Source organism: Dendropsophus ebraccatus, chromosome 15 (assembly GCF_027789765.1).
Source record: "Dendropsophus ebraccatus isolate aDenEbr1 chromosome 15, aDenEbr1.pat, whole genome shotgun sequence".
In the NCBI taxonomy this organism is placed as follows: Eukaryota; Metazoa; Chordata; class Amphibia; order Anura; family Hylidae; genus Dendropsophus; species Dendropsophus ebraccatus.
Window position 1 is genome coordinate 3,329,665 of NC_091468.1, and position 23,684 is coordinate 3,353,348.

The following is a 23,684-nucleotide window of genomic DNA, read 5'->3' on the forward strand; positions in this document are numbered from 1 at the left end:
TTTCCTGACTGCTCTGAACTGTTGTGTGGGAACACAATCCCACTAAATCTGCCTTACTATTAGTCGTCTTCATTTACTTTATGATGTTGGCATAAAAAAGTCTCTAACCGTTACATAAAACACGGAAAAGTCACTCGCTTTGAGTGAAATTTGAGTGAAAAAGTTGAGACTCAAAAAAAATAATGTTAAAAATCATGGAAGCCTTAATAATCCCCCAATGTTGCATTCAAGCCTCCCCCCTTCCCTATTAAGCCCCACCTCCTATCCTCACTAAGCCACGCCCACATGGCAAACAAGGTGTAAAAGTGTGGTGTACGGCATTCCGTCCGGGCCTTTGGAAGTGTGGTGTACGGCATTCCGTCCAGGTCTTTGGCTCCAGGTAGGCCGTAATCTGGTGGATTTGCTGATGGTGGACGGTCACCTGCTGAGATCTCACAGATCAGCTCACGATACTGTCATGAATCCACAAAATTAATTTACATTGAAAATGAAACAAAAGAAACTCCAGCCACAAAAACAAAAACAATAAAACAATACACTTGATTTAGTTTTTTTTTTTTGTTTTTTTACAAACCTCGTTGGATCCTTGTATCCCTTTAAATAGCACTTTTACAGCAATATGTTGTAATCATGCAGAAAATAATAGCCAGGTATAGGTGGAAAGCATTCTCGTAGTTGCATATTCATTCCATCAAGCACTTTGTGAATAGCAAACACAACAAAATAAGAAAGATTGTTACCGTAGAGAATCAGAAACTCTATGGAGACGTCTTTAAGAAAAAAAAAATAGGTTTCCTTTACCCCAAGTAAATATTCTCTTAAAAAAATGTACAAAAGGAGCCTTGCAGATAGTAAAAATGATCTCTTGTGCTTTAGCATGCCGATAGTAAGAGGAGGACCTGGAATCTGGCCGTCTCGGCGTCCGTCCCGCTCTGCAATAGTCGTCTCCTCTGTGACATCTTTAGTTTTAGCAAAAAGAAAAAACAAAAATAGAAAGAGGTCAGAGATTGGAGTCAGTAAGATTGCATTCAGTTCCGAGTGGTTGGAAGTCCGAAGCATTGGTTCTTGCTGCTTGAGTACCTGGTACAGAAAGAAACGTTATTGAGGTATCGTACGTGCCGATAAAACCAGCATTGCAGTTTCTTTCATGGAAACATTCAATTTTTTTTTTTTAAATCTCATAACACGTCTACTTTCTTCCACGCACAGCTCTAGATTATGTGCGACCATATGGCGCCTCTGAATGTCAGGTATCCTGTCAGTCCCCTATAGGAAACAAATACAGCTCCAGCAATATCCGTAGAATAATGAAAGCTTTATCCACACATACAAGAACCTCCAATCTCCCACCCGGGCTTCAGGGTGCATTAATGTGTGTGTTTGGGGGGAGTTAGAAGGTCATGAGACATGGGGAATGGGGGAATATGGAGTCTCAGTACAACTCAGAGTTCCTACTATGTCATAATATGGTTGTGGTTGCCATCACTCAATGACACGGCACAGGTTGGCCGGTGATTCAGCAAGCCCCTTTTGCTGGGCCCTCGAGAGCAGTAGTACTTCTGCTAACACATAGGAAATATATGGCCTGGTGAGTAGAGCATGCTTGGGTCCAGTCGTTCGGTATTGTTGTTCGGTGTCTGTTCTACCTTGCTGGCATCATGCATTTCTCCAGCTCCCACATATCTTTCTTTCTTACGTGCTTCTCATTGCCAATTGGTCAACAGTAGAGATGAGGACAGCTGGAACATGGAGTTCAATTGTTCAGCATTGACTAACGGACGCTGGTTGAATGCCGCCCAAGGTAGTGCTGAAATCATGGATACAGCCTTAGGCCATAGGCTGTATCCACCAGGACTCCCTAGGGATCCATCCAACCAGCATCCGGTAATCAATGCTGAACAATTGGACTCCATGTTCCAGCTGCCTTCATCTCTACTGTTAACCAATTGGCAATGAGTAGCAGGTATGAAAGAAAGAGATGTGGGAGCTGGAGAAATCCTGATGCATGATGCCAGCTGGGTAGAACCTCAGACTTTGATAATCCCTCATGATTAAAGTGGTTTCCAGGACTTTAGTGTTGGTCTATGCATAGGACAGGCTACTAAAGGGGTCGTAAAGGGGTCGTCCATGGCTGGTGGTGCAGTGAAAATAACAACCAAGATATAGTCACCAGTCCCGCTCCCTCAACACCAGAATCATGGTGGCTTCAGGGTTCCATTCCTCTCTTTCTGGTTTCTGTGACATCATGACGCTGCTCAGTGGCCATGGCCATGTTGGTCGATGATTGGCTGATTGAGATAGTTCCTGCATGGTCATAAAGTCCGAGGAACCAGGAAGAAGTAAAAAAAACCGGAAGCTTCCATGACTAGAGTGGTGGGGAGCAGTTACTATAGTTACTATAGTTTGTTTATTATTTTTTCTACACCACCAATCATGAAGATTTTTTCCCGTTAGACAACCCCTCTAACATTTGATTGCCAGGGTCTGACTCCCAGCAGTCCTCCTTTTTGGCTAAATATAGGTGCCACGATTGAGTCACCATCACCAGGTACATCGCTGCATGTACGGTTATGGTTGTATCTAATACTGCAGCTTAGTCCCGTACACCCATACTGCCTTGTGCCAAATGGTGGTCACGGTGCCAGAAGTTCAGATCCCTACTGGTTAAATAATGGTAGCCTATCCTCATGATCGCCCATCAATATTCAAGTCCCAGAAAACCCTGTTAATGTCTTCAAAGAAAGATGATTCAAGCATGGTTCCATTTATTCTAACTCAAGAGCACTCTTCACGGTAGAGTACACGGCACGGTTATTGACTCCCAGGATGCATTAGTGTTTCGGACATAAATAACAAGGGTAGGAGACACAAGTAAATAAATGAAATAATTATTCACGTCTTCTCGGATGACTCCGACCGGTCCCGAAAGTACCCAATCTCTTCCTGCCGCTGACTTAATCAAAGACTATTGAATGGGAGACGGGGACTATAAATCTTTATGACAAGTCACAAATAAAATGAATTTCCTCTTAGGTCGTGGCATTGTGAAGCCGGTCAGTAGATGCACTACTGCACTATATGTTAATGGTTTTACATGCGACCCATCCATCACGTAGGAGACGTCATCCTAATGTTTTTATCTCCCCTCCATGGCACACGCCATAACATTAGTCTTATAGGACTGAAGAATGATGAAGGAAATGGAAGGTGGACGAGAGGAGAAGCAGCTCTCAACGTCTCACATGGAAAATCTCATAGAACTTTGTAGATTCGTAATTTATTACACTTTAAGTATAGCTGAGGAAGGTTTTATGTTACATTGTGTTCATTTATATCATTTTACAACCAAAATAGGATATTCATAACCCAGAAGAGCAGCGGTCGCTAGGGTCAGAGGATGGCAAGACTGGGCCAGAGCCCCTTCTCACAGTAATAGCTGCGTCTATATCACATGGGTCTATATATTGCTGCTCCTGGTTAGGACAGCCTCTGCTGTCATGTTCGACCACTAGCACTGGTCACATGAGGTGGACATTCAGAGAAAGAATAAAGAAACATCAGGGGGCGCCAGAACAATAAGTCAGTAACAGCAATATATAAACAAGATTTTTTTTAAAGCAAAGGTACTATCCAGGTACATCCTTTTTTTTTTTTTTTTACATTAGCAGATTGTTGGTGAGGCGGGGATGCTGGTGACGTGGTCCTAATTTGAAAAACTGCCCAGTTCCTGCCCTTGGTGCCATTCTTTTGCCATGCACCAGCCCTGCTTTATGCACTGGGACAGGCCCATCGTCCCCAGTGTGACCATATCCCCTTTCCCCTGTGATGCGGCTCCATTAGAATGAATCACAGAGTCACAGAGGGGTTATCATCACCGCCCACCGGCATCCCGCACCAACAATGATCTGCTAATGTAAAAAATAAATAAAAAATGATGGTCCACTCACTTTAATTACTGAAATTTAAAATGTTTAAAATTATATATAATGCAAATCTATAAGTGATGTACAACCTGGAGGGGTCCTTCACCCCTCGTCCTTCTGACATTGTGAGTTGCTGTCTCACAGACGTTGTGTGTACCTGCAACTATTGTCGGCAACAGACTCACAAGAGACAAGCCTGTTATTAAGCTATTGCGGTGAATGGATTTGCCATGTTTTAGATTTGCTTTGGTGATTCTGGGGAATAATAGGTAAGTGTCAGGAGCCAGGCCGCCATAGTGCCTTGTTTACTAATGTATCTTGACATAACATTATATCACATGAGGAAGGAGAAGTCTATCCTCCGAAACGTCCGCAAGGAGGTTGGATGGTTTGGACTGTGAGAGGTGAACACATCAGCCCGTGAGCATATTCTCTATGTCTTGTATGAGAAGCCGGAATAAATCAATTCAAAGTGAACTCGGTTGTGAGTATACCTTCTTGTTGCAGTGGCACAAGGACAGCAAGTTCTATATAAGAGGTATTTGTCGTACATTTTCTACACATCTATGTTATTGAATTATACTGTGAAGACAGACGAGGTGGAGTCTGATTAGATGTGGATGGACTTTCCATTAACAATGATCAAGTGCGGTGTTGGTTATTTTTTGCTGAATAACATTATATCCTGCATTGCTTTTCTGGTTATCTGACTTCTGGCTCTTGACTATTCGACTACTCTCTTGGATTCTGTATTGTACTGCGCTGCTCGTGTGTTACTGCCCCGGACCTCTGACTTATTGTGTGTTTGTCTTGTTTTGTTCTGTGTTGCACTTAGATAAGATCAGGGTTTGCCGTCCATTTGTTCATTGACGCCTAAGGCTTCTGAGGCAAGTAGAAATGGACAGCGGTGTGGGTGCCGGTGTCAGGGCTCACCTGTCCTTGTGTCATCCTGTCCCTGATTCCTTACATTATCGCAGGCCCTTACACACGCCAGTGATCCCGATGGTTCCACATGTCTTTTGAACCGTTTATAGCTGACTGTTAGGAGCATACAGCAACACGGAGAGCATGGCGGGTGTCATGATGCGGCTGTCGCAGCGTGTGGGTTCCTCGACTCCATCAACGTCCCAGAGGACTGCAACACCGGCCCCTGTGACTATTCAGACTCCCCGTCCCAAGATGTTGATACTTGACTGGTTTGACTGGAATCCTGACAAATTTAGGACTTTTAGAGTCTTGTAATCTGTACTTCAGATTTAATGCTTTTTGTGCCTAATAAAACCTTTTGCAGAGTTTCCTAAAATCGCTTGTTCTATTGATTTCTGCTAAAATATTTTACATGACAGATTAGACTTTAACTGTTCCATAAGTCCTGCTCTCGAAAAACCAATTTAAAACCATCAACTTTAGTTCTGTTTTTTCTAAAGGTCACCCCCATCTTCCGAGTCTACGGCACCTGCAGAATGCCGACAACACATGAAACCTTTCTGTAATTAAAATTCTAAAAAAAACTTGCTTTCATGACAAACGATAAAAAATGATTCCTTTGAGATTTCATTTTCCCAGCTGCACTGGAAATTGTTATTCTTGGCAAAATTAATTACAGAGTTGTGTTTTATGATAAAGCGATTGTGCTGACAGGAACGTTACAAAGTGGATGGAGCTCGCAGATCTTCAGTCGGAGGGAATCACAGAAACCATCAACATGAACCTGAGCGAGAAACTCCGGACCTATCTCCGCATGGTAGTCAAGCAGATGTCCTTAGGGCTCCGAGCATCCTCCCCATCACTGTTTAGATCGAACAAGCCCTATCTATAGACAATTCTGCAAAAAATATACGTTTGTGGCTAAAAGTTTGGCCGAAGAAGAATCTGGAAGGATGGAGTTACGTGGGGCAGAAGACTTTTAAATGAATGATCTATACTGTGAGGGTGTGAAGATTGGTGGACCCAACTACGGGACCTTACTCATCACCAGCCATTTTAGGTCTAATCAGGAAGAAGAGCTATTCAAGTCTAGATGGAGACAAGCCAGTGACCTGACCGAAGAGGACTAGCATCTTTAGCCATGTACCCTCACAGGACAGACTGCCCGAATCAACATATACAAGTGGCTTTAAAGAGAACCAATCATCCGGGAATAACTGACAGGCAGAGAGGCCACCAACCGGTCAATCATCCCTGGACTGCGCTGACATGCACAGAGCTGTGACTAGTCTCCCCTCCTAGATGACTAGTCGATCCCCCTCTCCCGGCCTTGTGCGCCACATTAAAGCTACCTTTTCCCTTATCTAAAGTTACTGCTGCAGACGCAGTTTTTTTAAGTTTGCGTCATGTGCGGCGAATAAGCAGAGAAAGGACGGTGAGGGGCGTGGCATTGTCCACGGGGAGGCGTGTCCTCCTATGCCTAAAATGTATACCTTTTTGACCCCTGATAAGTTAAAAAACAGGTTACAAATGTACCCCAGCTCCGAGCCATGGTACATTACTGTCTAGCTGAATTTATCAGAAGGTGTGCGCCAAGATCCAGCGACATTGATAAATGTGCCCCTTGGAGTTTACCTGAAGGGTCACTATGCCCCCATGCTCTCATGAACAGATTAATAGAGATGAGCGAACCTCGAGCACACTTGGGTTAGTCTACATCCAATGTTCAGCTTATGAATACCGGTGGCAGAAGAAGTTGAATGCCTCCCTGGTGGATTTAGCCGTAGGCCATATCAATGTTTTCCTGGACTCCCTAGGGCTGCATCAAACTTCTTCAGACACCGGCAGTCACATGCCGAACGTTTGGCTTCAGACTAACCCAAGTGTGCTCACGGTTCACTCATCTCTACCTGCTATCTCTCTGTGGCTCTCTGGGATGCCATCCCTGCCACTCGTCTACATTTGTCCAACCGCAACCTTTCATAGAACTCTGTCCTGTCCACCATGACACCATACATATAAACCTGCACATTGGACAACATTGTAGTGTCTGTAATGTCACCAACGACCAGGCGGTCAGCACAGTCACTTCCAAGTCCAACTACCAACTAGAAAAGCAGTAATTAGTGATGAGCGAATACTGTTCGATCAAATAGATATTCAATCGAATAGTAAGGTATTCGATCTACCGAATATTATCTAATAGTTCGCCGAATATTCTATAAATATTCGATAAGCGCTCAAATCCCCCAGCTTCCGTTTTTTACCTCCAAGTGGTCGAATAGATGTTTTTTAATAATCAAATACTTGTTCCCATAGACTTTAATGGGATCGAATATTCGAATATTTCACTATTCACTCATCACTAGCAGTAATGTGCAATACAATATAATACAATACAATATAACAATATAGTAATATGCAATACAATATAACATCTCACAGAGCAGGAGCCCCTCTTATCGACCCCGCCGTACAGGAGGGCTTTACTCTCTGTAGACTCTCAGTCTCCTTTGATGCCGGTACACACTGACACACACACTCATCTGAACCCGGCCTCCATTACACCGCACGTCCCGGGTTACCTGGGTTATAATGCTCTATTATCTGTGACGTTCAAGAGTTGTATTAGGAGAGTTCCCAATATACCTTAAAGTGACCCCAACTCCATCCCCACAGACCGTCTAAGTGCACATCTGTATTTTCCCTCATTGTGAATTCCTAGATATGGAAAATGATGCAAGATCCTTATTGGTGGATACAATGGAGGAATGGGGATGAATAGGATATATGCAGTATTATAGGTTATTGACTGATATGTGAGATCCTCGGCCCGACCACCCACCGTCCCTACGAGCCATTAGGCCAGGACATCACATTCATTGATTTATGACGCAGAAACTATTGGAATTGGATTATTTCTATTTAAGTAGACATTTGTAGGCCGTCCATGTGGGCAGTAGTCAAGGCTGGCATGAATGCTTGGCGAGGTTAGGGACATGCCATGACCCACTGTAAGAGGGAGGCCCACTTCTGCCATCAAATGTAGTCTTAGAAGACTTCTCTTACTATGAAACCTATTTTCAATTGTCTAATAAATGATCGTCTATTTGAAACAACCTTATTTCTCTATTTCTCTACCATTTCTTCTAATTTTGATACTAATTTTCTGCTCTGTTGTCTTTATTACCCCAACATCCTGTACATCCTGTAATGGACTTCCTGTTCCTGTGTACACACTAGCCAGGAATTCAGCCAACTCTATCTGCCTCCCACTATACCTCCTTGATTATAACCACTCCTACATAGTGGGAGAAGGAGAGAGTTGGCTAAATTCCTGGCTAGAGTGTACACAGGAACAGGATGTACACCAGACAGGAAGTTGGACTAATGAAAACACCAGAGCGGACAGCATTAACAACCACAAAAAAGTAGTTAAACAACTACTTATCAATTTATGTTCTTTTATTAGACAGGTAAAAATAGGCAAACCCCCTATATTCCATCTGAGTAATTTTCCCTGGTTTTTGCTGACTCAGCATACCCGCTTAAGTAGGAGAACAATGTCCAGCACCATAGAATGCTAAACATTGTCTTGTATCTGGTGTAGGCAGCTGTATACGTCCTAGTAGTAGATACTTCTCATATAAACTACACAGCGTAACAAGCAATAAGTTGGCTTCATTGCACGTATTTATTTTAAAGCTGAGAAAGCTGTAAGAACTTTGAAATATATAATACTTTTTGCCTATTTCTTCCCCTGATATAAAGTAACACAGCTATGTAGCATCGGTTCTCTTTTTGTCTATGGCGTCGGCTCCGTCACATTCAGTAAAGCCTCCTCCATTGCGCTCCAGCCTTAGGCTATGTTCACACTGCGTATGAATCCGTCCGCAGTTATTACGATGCCGTACATGTGCAGCTGAAACTACAGGCGTGGGAAAAATCAACATGCGCCGGATGCGTACGCACCGCGAACATACGGCCGTAGTACAGTTCTGCTTCCCTAGCTTGTTTCGAAGCGATCTGAGGCAGGTCATTTACTTGGAAATCTTCGCCCAGCCCAATAAAACTCACAGAACCTTTTGGATCGAAAAATCAAGTTCAATTTGGCTGAAATAAGTACTTTGTACGGGAGCGCATGGAAATCCACAGCCGTAAGTTTCAACATTTCCGTCCTCAAACATTGGTCTTGTTCATTTTTCACGGCGCCGTATACGATCCGGCCGTAAGCTCATACGTAGTGTGCTCTGTGCGGGCGTATATCCTATTCTTTCCAGGGTACGCATCAACCTCAAAACTACGTGCGTATATTTGCGGTTCGCTCTATGGACGGATTCATACGCAGTGTGAACATAGCCTTACAGTGCGTAGAACCTACAATCTCGTCTTCCTTAAAGCTATGAGCAATTGTAAAAAACAAAAGGCTAGACATTCAGCAGCGAGCTTTTTCGCTTTTTCACCTTCTCACAGTCAATTTAGCTAAAAGAGGTAAACATATCGAGTTTTGCCTGAGAGGATAGAGAGTGATTGTTTCCTTTTCTGCATGAGTTGCCAGAGGATGGTGATGGAATGGGAGGAATCATTTCAGTGCAAATACAATGGGTCAATGGTTCGGGGCTTCGGGATTTTTTTTAACCATAAGCTTGAGCCTTTTTTATTAAAAAAAAAAAAAAAAGTTAGTGAAAATATAGAAATTTGAAAAGACTCTACCTAGAATCACTTGTTTCTGCCAACCTATTGTTCATGATGGCTAAAGCTCCGACCCCTCCTGAGAAGCCGTTTTGTCTGGTGTTGATGCAGACAGTCCTTGGGTAACCATTGGCTGTTTCTGATAGCTGCTTCTGTAGTATGGCGAGAGACACCTTATTGGATGCTGTGAGGTCCCTCATGGAGATCATTTCCCCAGATAACCTCCTTCCTTCTGTGTCGCTATCGTAGTTCCCATCCGTCTCCATCGACAACTGGTTCCTGCGGAATCGAGCTCCAGGGGTGATGGCGTTTCGGCGTCCCAGACGCGGGTTTGATTTATGGCACTTATTACAGCATCGGCACCTTAATTTTTTTAGAATCCAGTTTAAAACTTGCTTGATTACAATCGATATGACGTTAAAAAGTGAGTAAATGCAACAAACTCCCAAAAGTATAAACATGAAATTTCCAAACCTGTATAATCCCTGATATTTGTAGACAGCGTTTTGGCTGCTTACCAAATCTCCAAATCCAATGGTGCTAAAAGTGACAAAACAATAATACAAAGAATCAACGTAATTCCACCCCTCCACCGGGGTATACATGGCTGATGCACAGCAAGAGAGGATGATTGCAAAGATGCCCAGTATTAGCATAACGTGATAAACCGATGGCTTCCAGCCAACAAGGCTGCTGACTTCTGATACAGAGGAACCTCTTCGGACCGTTGGAGGTAGAAGCCCATTTCTTCGGAGTCGTCTTTCGTGACAAGCTTTCATGACAAAAGCCAAAAGCGATATAATCCTTTCCAAAAAGAGGTTAAAAAATAGTATGGTACCAGCACATCCAAAGAGACCATAGAAGATGAGGAACACTTTCCCTGCTACCGTGGCTGGCGTGGTCATTCCAAAACCTGTAACGGCAATAATAAGAAAGGTTAGAAGGTGGGGTAGTCTTTGTTCTGGAGATGACCGATAACATAAACAGTCAACCTTTTACGTCTTTTGACACGTTCTATAACACATATGCCATAGGTGGCCCGCTCAGAGCTATAGCATGGCTTCGGTTCATCTAGATCGAAGCTTCATTTAATTGTCTGAGCTCCGTGTCCTCCGTGTACTCACCAAGTAATATGGATTTTAAGAACCCAACCCTGGCTAAGGTTGGACACCCATGTACTAGATGATCCTCCAGTAGGTTCAGACTTTGACCCCATAGGTCAACGAACCCAATTTGTAGCCAATGACTTTCAACTAGGGTCTACTTAATACATATAGGCTATCAACGTCAGATCGACGGGGATTCAATGCCTGACACCTCTGCTGATCCGCTGCTTGAAGAGGTCATGGTGCGCGTGCAAGCTGTAAAGCCTCTCTAATTTTTACCTGTACTTATATCTACATACCCATTACTAGTAATGATGCATAATACTGAAGCATTGCCTCATTCACTGGAAATGGGCCATACTCCTCTACCCCAGCTGCTAATAGTGCAGCAATGCAATCATGAGCACTAATAAAGGGGTACTCTGGCAAAAGAAAAAATATTTTAAATCAACTGGTTTCAGAAAGTTATATAGATTTGTAATTCACTTCTATTCAAAAATCTCCAGTCTTCCAGTACTTATAAGCTTCTGTATGTCCTGCAGGAAGTATTGTATTATTTTCAGTGTGACACAGTGCTCACTGCTGCCACCTCTGTCCATGGCAGGAACTGCCAGAGCAGCAGCAAATCCCCATAGAAAACCTCTCCTGCTCTGGACAGTTCCTGACATGGACAGTGGTGGCAGCAGAGAGAGCTGTGTCAGACTGGAGAGAATACACCACTTCCTGAAGGACATACAGCAGCCGATAAGTACTGGAAGACTGGAGATTTTTAAATAGAAGTAAATTACAAATCTATATAACTTTCTGATACCAGTTGATTTGAAAGATGTTTCAGCCAGAGTTCCCCTCTAAATACTGAAATAGCACAACCACCACGGTTTCTTTAAACAGTGTAACAGTGAGAATATAAGGAGCGGGACCCCTGCCGATCCAACACTGGCAGCCTGTAGCAAGGATTGGCCATAAATTCTATTTGTCTAGATAACCTCTTTAAGCCTGCTACTGCATGGGAGCCCATGTATTCCTTAAAGTGGAGTCAGATACAGCACGCAGGCTTGTTTACACCTATAAAATCAAACCCATTAGCTTGTATTAGCTTGTATTGATCGTGCAGGCACATACCTCCGACTCTGCCAATACCGTCCCCGATAATTACACAATGATATTACAGCCCAGTTATTGAATGGTTGCCGCCTCAGGTGTTCTCTTACACACTACAGCTCACTATTCAGCCATTACCATCAGTGTGTATTTGGGGTCTTTTTGTTGTGCACGCTTGTCACACAGTTCTCACAGACTTTCTGCCTAATGACATGTTGTGTTACTTACAATCTTAAAGGGAACCAGTCACATATACAATGCCGCCAGATCCACATGTTAGAATGCCAGTAAATAGTAATAATCCACACAATACAGATAACATTTATAGATGTGATGAGTGCCGGGTGTAACTGCTGTATGTACATTCCCTTTAAGTATAAATTACATGCCGCATTATATTTACCCACAATGGAAGCATAAAAACATCACAAAAAATAATAAGGCGCAGGTATAGCAAATGAGTGTAACAAATACATAAGATGTGACTGTCTGCAACACGGAAAACACTGACGTCTTCTGGATCAGAACTCACTATTACTCACTACAACTCTCTATAACTCACTAACTCACTACAGGGAACCCGTCAGTGTGATGGAGGTCATTTACACCCATTCTATACATGTGCTTCATACAGTACATGTGATATGTTTTTCTATACTAAACTTTGTTGCCTGTGCTGTATGTAAAGGAAGTACCTAGAGTCATTGGGGTGTTAAACTGCAGCTCTAAGTGAAGGTGTCACCTCTCTGCAATCCACGCTGTAAGCACGCCTCCTGCCTGATGATTGACAGTCCACCCTACTGTGACATTTGCTGTCAATCATCAGGAGGAGGCGTGCTTGCAGCAGGGAGAGAGATGAATGGAAAGAGATGACTACGTGAAACAGAGCTACTTCATTTAAACAGCACAGGTGACACATAGAGCGCATGTACAGGATGGATAATAAATCACCTACATGACACTGTCGGCAGCTTCACTTCGAAAAAGCTATTAACAGGTTCCCTTTAGCGGCTGTTTCAGAAGCAGTGCCACTCTTCTCCATGGGATGTGACTAGTATTGCAGACATATCTGCAGAGGACCGGTGGGGGACCAGACCTAACTGCAGAGGACCGGTGGGGGACCAGATATACCTGCAGAGGACCGGTGGGGGACCAGATATACCTGCAGAGGACCAGTGAGGGACCAGACATAACTGCAGAGGACCGGTGGGGGACCAGACATAACTGCAGATGACTGGTGGGGGACCAGACATAACTGCAGAGGACCAGTGGGGGACCAGACATAACTGCAGATGACTGGTGGGGGACCAGACATAACTGCAGAGGACCGGTGGGGGACCAAACAATAACTGCAGAGGACCAGTGGGGGACCAGACATAACTGCAGAGGACCAGTGGGGGACCAGACATAACTGCAGAGGACCGGTGGGGGACAGACATAACTGCAGAGGACCAGTGGGGGACAGACATAACTGCAGAGGACCGGTGGGGGACCAGACATAACTGCAGAGGACCGGTGGGGGACAGACATAACTGCAGAGGACCGGTGGGGGACAGACATAACTGCAGAGGACCGGTGGGGGACAGACATAACTGCAGAGGACCGGTGGGGGACCAGACATAACTGCAGAGGACCGGTGGGGGACAGACATAACTGCAGAGGACAGGTGGGGGACCAGACATAACTGCAGAGGACCGGTGGGGGACCAGACATAACTGCAGAGGACCGGTGGGGGACAGACATAACTGCAGAGGACAGGTGGGGGACAGACATAACTGCAGAGGACCGGTGGGGGACAGACATAACTGCAGAGGACCGGTGGGGGACAGACATAACTGCAGAGGACCGGTGGGGGACAGACATAACTGCAGAGGACCGGTGGGGGACAGACATAACTGCAGAGGACCGGTGGGGGACAGACATAACTGCAGAGGACAGGTGGGGGACAGACATAACTGCAGAGGACCGGTGGGGGACAGACATAACTGCAGAGGACAGGTGGGGGACCAGACATAACTGCAGAGGACTGGTGGGGGACCAAAGATAGGTAAGTATGCTTTTCTCTTTCTATTTTATACGGGGACTGGCACAATTTCCTTTTTTTTACCTTTGAGCTGGAGCACCCCTTAAAGGTAGAGTCAAGACTGCAATAATACTGGATTCTCTTTATATTATATACTTCTATACAGGGAAGCAATATATAAAAATATCACATAGTTATTTTTTGTTTGAATCGCACCCGATCTTTTAGATTTGTGAAGGAGATGATGGCAAATCTGGTTACGTACATGTAGTAAGTTCTGGTTTGGTGACATAGCGGAGGCCTGCAATGAAATGCAGCGAGTGGTCTCCAAGCCGTAATGAGCCGGTTCTTTATCCAGATAATTTTGGTTCTCCGCTGAGGGCACATGTCTGTCGCCCCATACAGCGCCTATATTCCAGAGCCCCATATATTCCCCATATTCCGGAGCCCCATACAGTCCCCATATTCCGGAGCCCCATACAGCGCCTATATTCCAGAGCCCCATATATTCCCCATATTCCGGAGCCCCATACAGTCCCCATATTCCGGAGCCCCATGCAGCCCCTATATTCCAGAGCCCCATATATTCCCCATATTCCGGAGCCCCATACAGTCCCCATATTCCGGAGCCCCATGCAGCCCCTATATTCCAGAGCCCCATATATTCACCATATTCCGGAGCCCCATACAGTCCCCATATTCCGGAGCCCCATACAGCCCCTATATTCCAGAGCCCCATACAGTCCCCATATTCCAGAGCCCCATACAGCCCTTATATTCCGGAGCCCCATACAGTCCCTATATTCCAGAGCCCCATACAGTCCCCATATTCCTGAGCCCCATACAGTCCCCATATTCCTGAGCCCCATACAGTCCCCATATTCCTGAGCCCCATACAGTCCCCATATTCCTGAGCCCCATACAGTCCCCATATTCCAGAGCCCTATACAGTCCCCATATTTCAGAGCCCCGTACAGTCCCCACATTCTGGAGCCCCATACAGTCCCTATATTCCGGAGCCCCATACAGCCCCTATATTCCAGAGCCCCATACAGTACCCATATTCCAGAGCCCCATACAGCCCCTATATTCCGGAGCCCCATACAGTCCCTATATTCCAGAGCCCTATACAGTCCCCATATTCCTGAGCCCCATACAGTCCCCATATTCCTGAGCCCCATACAGTCCCCATATTCCTGAGCCCCATACAGTCCCCACATTCCGGAGCCCTGTACAGTCCCCACATTCCGGAGCCCCATACAGACCCTATATTCCAGAGCCCCATACAGTCCCCATATTCCGGAGCCCCATAAAGCCCCCTTATTCCTGAGCCCCATACAGTCCCCATATTCCTGAGCCCTATACAGTCCCCATATTCCGGAGCCCCATACAGACCCTATATTCCAGAGACCCATACAGTCCCCATATTCCGGAGCCCCATACAGTCCCCACATTCCTGAGCCCTATACAGTCCCCATATTCCGGAGCCCCATACAGTCCCCATATTCCGGAGCCCTATACAGTCCCCATATTCCGGAGCCCCATACAGTCCCCACATTCCTGAGCCCTATACAGTCCCCTCATTCCGGAGCCCGGTACAGTCCCCATGTTCCGAAGCCCGGTACAGTCCCCATGTTCCGGAGCCCCGTACAGTCCCCATGTTCCGGAGCCCCAGGGACCAGGCTGGTGCTAGATTATCATATAGCAGAGATTTCCCTGTTACGGGCTCATAAGCGTCTATGAATTCTTCACTGCATAAAATAGGTAGATAGCAAAGCGAAATGAAAATTACCAAAATATAACTCTAACTGTATAAAAATAGAAACATATAAAGTAGTAAAAAAAAGATTCAGATTCCAGCTCAGAACTTTCCGTGGCTGTAAGACACTTTACTGCAACTCCCTTACTGCAGGAGAATGGATCTAACCAACTTGAACCTACAACTATCTGCCAACCAGAGAACAAATTTCCCCCCTGTATGTTTCTAGTGCAGAATGCACTCTTACTCATGCTATGGGTGGGTGCTACACCAGAAACGCGTTGGATTTGGACTGAGGAGCTGTGTGTACTGCTACAATGTTGGTTTCATACACCATAGTAAATGGATACTATGGGGGATATTTATGAAGGCTGGAGTAATCGCACGCCGGCATTAAATTAGGCCCCCCTCCAACTGCCCCGCCGGTTTCACTAAGAGGCGCACACCTCTTAGTGAATGTGGGCTGACCTTTGGCTGCCTCCTGAGCAGGTGTAAATTTCTGCCATGATTTCTGCCTATGAGCGGGAGAAAATCATGGTCAATCAGACGCGGAAGGCGGCCTCCTTCCCACCTTGTTGCATTCCCCCGCCTGCCCCCCCCCCCATCATTATGTGAGCGGGGCATAAGGCAGGTGTGGTGTCCTACCACGGGTGTTACTGTTATATACGCCCTTCAGAAAAGTCTGTACTTATTGTACTTGTGTGGTGATGAATGTAGTACTGAAGTTTTGCCACTACATGCCGCTGTATTAGATATTTGTATTCAGATGCTGCACTGCTGAACTGTGTAAAGGGTTATTTATTAGTATGTCACATGGATCTGCAAACCAATAGGAATGTGTTCTTCTTCTCTCCTATCATCTCTCTCTTTGCTTCTTCTGTTTGCACTCTTCCCTCTCACAGTGCACCTTAGGAAGGAAGTAACATGGGTGTAGGAAGTGTATGAGCCTTTCGTGATGGACATTGTGGAGGAAGGACACATGCTAGAAAGCTCTCTACAGTAGTCCACTCTGGGCCCTCTGCCAGTTCCCCTACTCTGGTCAGTCTTAGCTAGAACCCCGTATAGGTAGGACGCAAGACAGCATGCAGTTTTCTTCTCAGTAACGCTACACAACACTATGCAGTGTTAGATCTCTTCCAATAGAGGACAAGTCGGAGACAACCTCAACCAACGCCGTGGACTAGGAGTGTCACAGAGCAGGACATAATCTACAGACAGTAGTAAGCTAGGAACTGATCCAGATGGGCAAAGTTGCGCAAAGCCTAGGAACTCTATCTCGCAGTGCGGTTGTCAGCAGGAAACCTTCAGCATTCTACTCACCCCAGGTAACAAGGTCTGGGCCTTGTGTCACCCTCATAGGACGGTTCAGCCAAATCTAGTGGGCATCAGGTCGCCTAAAGACTAACAAGTCAATACACGGGCACAAGTCTTCTTCTTTCTCTAAGTATTCTTCTACCTCATCCTCCAACATCCCGGCAGAGCACAGTACTACTTGGGTTGGGACTCTAACGACATCCTTCTCTCTGCTACTCTGCTTCGTATCACTGATCAACCTACTTAGTCAGCACGACTGTATTCTACCCTACATTCCTGTCGCAGATTCAGTTGCTGTATTGTCAAGTATTTGTCTACAAGTGTTATCAAGTGTTTTATCAAGAGAAACATCATAATTGTGTAACCTGCTGCAAGCACGGACTTTCTCAGTAAACCAGTTTTTTTATGATAAAAAGACTCCGTGATGCTTTGCCTTACACCGACACAGCACACACCGTAACCTTGGGAAACTTCCCCTTTCTGTGGGTGGCAGTTCTGATGAGGTTCCGAGAGGGTCACTACACCACTCCGGCCATCCGTGATCACTCTAACCCAAGGGACACCGTAGCATCCCGGCAGGACACCAACCACAGGGGAAAAAGGTACAACTGACCTCCTAAACTAAAAGCAGGCGTGCCATCAGCCGGCACTGGCGCAGCGAATTAACACCTTGAGTTCCGGCTGTATCTCGGCCAACCACTGGAGTGGCGTCACACTTCACCATCTAGCAAGTGACCGGCCAATCCTCTGACACATCACCCCCGGAGGATCACACCACAGAGGCATGTGAAGATTTGATAAATATCTTCAATGTTACCATTGCACAAAGTGATGGAACGCCCTCCTTGACCAAAGTCTCCACCCCAGACCTCACTGCTTCTTCAGGGCACTGTGCAGTTCGGTTAAGGGACCCCTTTTCTATCATGGCCATAGATGTTTGCAGTCTGCTGAACGCTAGTAGCAGGAGGTCCCTATTTTCGGCTGCTTTCCTTTGGTCTTCTTTATTTAGAGCCCTAAATGTTGTAATGTTATTGGACAACCGGGACAACTAAAGAGGAAACACACAGCCGGGACAACTAAGGAGGAAACACACAGCCGGGACAACTAAGGAGGAAACCCACAGCTGGGAAAACTAAGGAGGAAACACACAGCCGGGACAACTAAGGAGGAAACACACAGCCGGGACAACTAAGGAGGAAACCCACAGCTGGGAAAACTAAGGAGGAAACCCACAGCCAGGACAACTAAGGAGGAAACCCACAGCTGGGACAACTAAGGAGGTAACCCTCAGCCGGGACAACTAAGGAGGAAACACACAGCCGGGACAACTAAGGAGGAAACACACAGCCGGGACAACTAAGGAGGAAACCCACAGCCGGGACAACTAAGGAGGAAACACACAGCCGGGACAACTAAGGAGGAAACCCACAGCCGGGACAACTAAGAAGGAAACAAACAGCCGGACCAACTAAGGAGGAGACACACAGCTGGGACAACTAAGGAGGAAACCCACAGCCGGAAAAACTAAGGAGGAACACACACAGCCGGGACAACTAAAGAGGAGACACACAGACGGGACAACTAAAGAGGAAACCCACAGCCGGGACAACTAAGGAGGAAATATACAGCCGGGACAACTAAGGAAGAAACCCACAGCTGGGACAACTAAGGAGGAAACACACAGCCAGGACAACTAAGGAGGAAACACACTGGACAACTAAGGAGAAAACCCACAGCCGGGACAACTAAGGAGGAAACCCCCAGGCGGGACAGCTAAGGAGGAGACACACAGTCGGGACAACTAAGGGGGAAACCCCCAGCCGGGACAACTAAAGAGGAGACACACAGCCGGGACAACTAAGGAGGAAACTAGTAGACTATGCTGTAGTAGAGTATGCTGTCCCGGTATAGTAGAGTATGCTGTCCCGGTATAGTAGAGTATGCTGTCCCAGTATAGTAGAGTATGCTGTCCCCGTATAGTAGAGGATGCTGTCCCGGTATAGTAGAGTATGCTGTCCCGGTATAGTAGAGGATGCTGTCCTGGTATGGTAGAATATGCTGTCCCGGTATAGTAGAGTATGCTGTCCCGGTATAGTAGAGTATGCTGTCCCAGTATAGTAGAGGATGCTGTCCCGGTATAGTAGAGGATGCTGTCCCGGTATAGTAGAGTATGCTGTCCCGGTATAGTAGAGTATGCTGTCCCGGGATAGTAGATTATGCTGTCCCAGTATAGTAGAATATGCTGTCCCGGTATAGTAGAGTATGCTGTCCCGGTATAGTAAAGTATGCTGTCCCGGTATAGTAGAGTATGCTGTCTCTGTATAGAAGAGTATGCTGTCCTAGTACAGTAGAGTATGCTGTCCCGGTATAGTAGAGTATGCTGTCCCGGGATAGTAGATTATGCTGTCCCGGTATAGTAGAGTATGCTGTCCCAGGATAGTAGAGTATGCTGTCCCGGTATAGTAGAGTATGCTGTCCCGGTACAGTAGAGTATGCTGTCCTAGTACAGTAGAGTATGCTGTCTCGGTATAGTAGAGTATGCTGTCCCGGTATAGAAGAGTATGCTGTCCCGGTATAGTAGAGGATGCTGTCCCGGTATAGTAGAGTATGCTGTCCCGGTATAGTAGAGTATGCTGTCCCAGTATAGTAGAATATGCTGTCCCGGTATAGTAGAGTATGCTGTCCCGGTATAGTAGAATATGCTGTACCGGTATAGTAAAGTATGCTGTCCCGGTATAGTAGAGTATGCTGTCCCGGTATAGTAGAGTATGCTGTCTCTGTATAGTAGAGTATGCTGTCCTAGTACAGTAGAGTATGCTGTCCTAGTACAGTAGAGTATGCTGTCCCGGTACAGTAGAGTATGCTGTCTCGGTATAGTAGAGTATGCTGTCCCGGTACAGTAGAGTATGCTGTCCCGGTATAGTAGAGTATGCTGTCCCAGGATAGTAGATTATGCTGTCCCGGAATAGTAGAGTATGCTGTCCCGGTATAGTAGAGTATGCTGTCCCAGTATAGTAGAGTATGCTGTCCCGGTATAGTAGAGTATGCTGTCCCAGTATAGTAGAATATGCTGTCCCGCTATAGTAGAGTATGCTGTACCGGTATAGTAAAGTATGCTGTCCCGGTATAGTAGAGTATGCTGTCCCAGGATAGTAGATTATGCTGTCCCGGTATAGTAAAGTATGCTGTCCCGGTATAGTAGAGTATGCTGTCTCTGTATAGTAGAGTATGCTGTCCTAGTACAGTAGAGTATGCTGTCCTGGTATAGTAGAGTATGCTGTCCCGGTACAGTAGAGTATGCTGTCTCGGTATAGTAGAGTATGCTGTCCCGGTATAGAAGAGTATGCTGTCCCGGTATAGTAGAGGATGCTGTCCCAGGATAGTAGAGGATGCTGTCCCGGTATAGTAGATTATGCTGTCCTGGTGTAGTGGAAGATGCTGTCCTGATATAGTAGAGTATGCTGTCCCGGTATAGTAGAGGATGATGTCCCGGTATAGTAGAGTATGCTGTCCTGGTATAGTAGAGTATGCTGTCCCGGTATAGAAGAGTATGCTGTCCCGGTATAGTAGAGGATGCTGTCCCAGGATAGTAGAGGATGCTGTCCCGGTATAGTAGATTATGCTGTCCTGGTGTAGTGGAAGATGCTGTCCTGATATAGTAGAGTATGCTGTCCCGATATAGTAGAGGATGCTGTCCAGGGATAGTAGAGGATGCTGTCCCGGTATAGTAGAGTATGCTGTCCCAGTATAGTAGAGTATGCTGTCCCCGTATAGTAAAGGATGCTGACCGGGTATAGTAGAGTATGCTGTCCCGGTATAGTAGAGTATGCTGTGTCGGTATAGTAGAGTATGCTGTCCCGGTATAGTAGAGTATGCTGTCCTGGTATAGTAGACTATGCTGTCCCGGTATAGTAGAGTATGCTGTCCCGATACAGTAGAGTATGCTGTCCCGTTATAGTAGAGTATGCTGTCCCGGTATAGTAGAGTATGCTGTATCGGTATAGTAGAATATGCTGTCCCCGTATAGAAGAGGATCCTGTCCCGGTACAGTAGAGTATGCTGTCCCGGTATAGTACAGTATGCTGTATCGGTATAGTAGAATATGCTGTCCCCGTATAGAAGAGGATGCTGTCCCGGTACAGTAGAGTATGCTGTCCCGGTATAGTAGAGTATGCTGTCCCGGTATAGTAGAGGATGCTGTCCTGGTATAGTAGAGTATGCTGTCCCGGTATAGTAGAGTATGCTGTCCCGGTATAGTAGAGTATGCTGTCCTGGTATAGTAGAGTATGCTGTCTCGGTATAGTAGAGTATGCTGTCCCGGTACAGTAGAGTATGCTGTCCCGGTATAGTAGAGTATGCTGTCTCGGTATAGTAGAGTATGCTGTCCCGGTATAGTAGAGTATGCTGTCCTGGTATAGTAGAGTATGCTGTCCCGTTATAGTAGAGGATGCTGTCCCGGAATAGTAGAGGATGCTGTCCTGGTATAGTAGAGTATGCTGTCCCGGTATAGTAGATTATTCTCTCCCGGTATAGTAGAGTATGCTGTCCCGGTATAGTAGAGTATGCTGTCCTGGTATAGTAGATTATGCTGTCCCGGTATAGTAGAGTATGCTGTCCCGGTATAGTAGAGTATGCTGTCCCGTTATAGTAGAGGATGCTGTCCCGGAATAGTAGAGGATGCTGTCCCGGTATAGTAAAGTATCCTGTCCCGGTATAGTAGAGTATGCTGTCCCGTTATAGTAGAGGATGCTGTCCCGGAATAGTAGAGGATGCTGTCCCGGTATAGTAAAGTATCCTGTCCCGGTATAGTAGAGTATGCTGTCCCGGTATAGTAAAGTATCCTGTCCCGGTATAGTAGAGTATGCTGTCCCGGTATAGTAGAGTATGCTTTCCCATTATAGTCGAGTATGCTGTCCCGATATAGAAGAGGATGCTGACACGATATAGTAGAGTGTGCTGTCCCTGCATAGTAGAGTGTGCTGTCCCTGTATAGTAGAATATGCTGTCCCGGTATATTAGAGTATGCTGTCCCGGTATAGTAGAGTATGCTGTCCCGGTACAGTAGAGTATGCTCTCCCGGTATAGTAGAGTATGCTCTCCCGGTATAGTAGAGTATGCTCTCCCGGTATAGTAGAGTATGCTCTCCCGGTATAGTAGAGTATGCTCTCCAGGTATAGTAGAGTATGCTCTCCCGTTATAGTCGAGTATGCTGTCCCGATATAGAAGAGGATGCTGTCACGATATAGTAGAGTATGCTCTCCCGGTATAGTAGAGTATGTTATCCTGGTATAGTAGATTATGCTCTCCCGGTATAGTCGAGTATGCTGTCCCGATACAGTAGAGAATGCTGTCCCGGTATAGTAGAGTATGTTGTCCCGGTATAGTAGATTATGCTCTCCCAGTATAGTAGAGTATGCTGTTCCGGTATAGTAGAGTATGCTGTTCCGGTATAGTAGAGTATGCTGTCCCGGTATAGTAGAGTATGCTGTCCCGGTATAGTAGAGTATGATGTCCCGGTATAGTAGAGTATGCTGTCCCGGTATAGTAGAATATGCTGTCCCGGTACAGTAGAGTATGCTGTCCCGGTATAGTAGAGTATGCTGTCCCGGTATAGTAGAGTATGCTGTCCCGGTATAGTAGAGTATGCTGTCCCGGTATATTAGAGTATGCTGTCCCGGTATAGTAGAGTATGCTGTCCCGGTATAGTAGAGTATGCTGTCCCGGTACAGTAGAGTATGCTGTCTCTGTATAGTAGATTATGCTGTCCCGGTACAGTAGAGTATGCTGTCCCCGTATAGTAGAGTATGTTGTCCCGGTACAGTAGAGTATGCTGTCCCGGTATAGTAGAGTATGCTGTCCCGGTATAGTAGAATATGCTGTCCCGGTACAGTAGAGTATGCTGTCCCGGTAAAGTAGAGTATGCTGTCCCAGTACAGTAGAGTATGCTGTCCCGGTATAGTAGAATATGCTGTCCCGGTATAGTAGAGTATGCTGTCCCGGTATAGTAGAGTATGCTGTCCCAATATAGTAGAATATGCTGTCCCGGAATAGTAGATTATGCTCTCCCGGTATAGTAGAGTATGCTGTCCCGGTATAGTAGAGTATGCTGTCCCGGTATATTAGAGTATGCTGTCCTGGTATAGTATGGGGATACTGTCCCGGTACAGTAGAGTATGCTGTCCCGGTACAGTAGAGTATGCTGTCCCAGTACAGTAGAGTATGCTGTCCCGGTAAAGTAGAGTATGCTGTCCCAGTACAGTAGATTATGCTGTCCCGGTACAGTAGAGTATGCTGTCCTGGTATAGTAGAGTATGCTGTCCCGGTATACTAGAGTATGCTGTCCCGGTACAGTAGAGTATGCTGTCCCGGTACAGTACAGTATGCTGTCCCGGTACAGTAGAGTATGCTGTCTCTGTATAGTAGAGTATGCTGTCCCAGGATAGTAGAGGATGCTGTCCCGGTATACTAGAGTATGCTGTCCCGGTATACTAGAGTATGCTGTCCCGGTACAGTAGAGTATGCTGTCCCGGTATAGTAGAGTATGCTGTCCCGGTACAGTAGAGTATGCTGTCTCTGTATAGATTATGCTGTCCCAGGATAGTAGAGGATGCTGTCCCGGTACAGTAGAGTATGCTGTCTCTGTATAGTAGATTATGCTGTCTCTGTATAGTAGATTATGCTGTCCCGGTACAGTAGAGTATGCTGTCCTGGTATAGTAGAGTATGCTGTCCCGGTATACTAGAGTATGCTGTCCCGGTACAGTAGAGTATGCTGTCCCGGTACAGTAGAGTATGCTGTCTCTGTATAGTAGATTATGCTGTCCCGGTAAAGTAGAGTAT

The 23,684-nt window shown here is 45.9% G+C and overlaps 1 protein-coding gene across 2 annotated transcripts in view; it reads right to left on the bottom strand.

Annotated features, from left to right (window-relative positions):
* Window positions 1-590: 590 nt before the first annotated feature.
* The window catches only part of KCNK12 (potassium two pore domain channel subfamily K member 12), a 135,002-nt gene continuing 111,908 nt past the window's right edge, over window positions 591-23,684 (bottom strand). Inside the window, exons 2-3 of one of the 2 annotated variants that reach the window (XM_069954625.1) lie at window positions 9,564-10,455; window positions 591-1,080 (exon numbers count right to left, since the gene is read on the bottom strand). In XM_069954625.1, the coding sequence (XP_069810726.1) occupies window positions 1,029-1,080; window positions 9,564-10,455 (944 nt within the window). In that variant the 3' untranslated portion in view covers window positions 591-1,028. Of the gene's footprint in view, window positions 1,081-8,543; window positions 10,456-23,684 lie in introns of those variants that run through there. The other variant, XM_069954626.1, reaches the window with a different exon arrangement.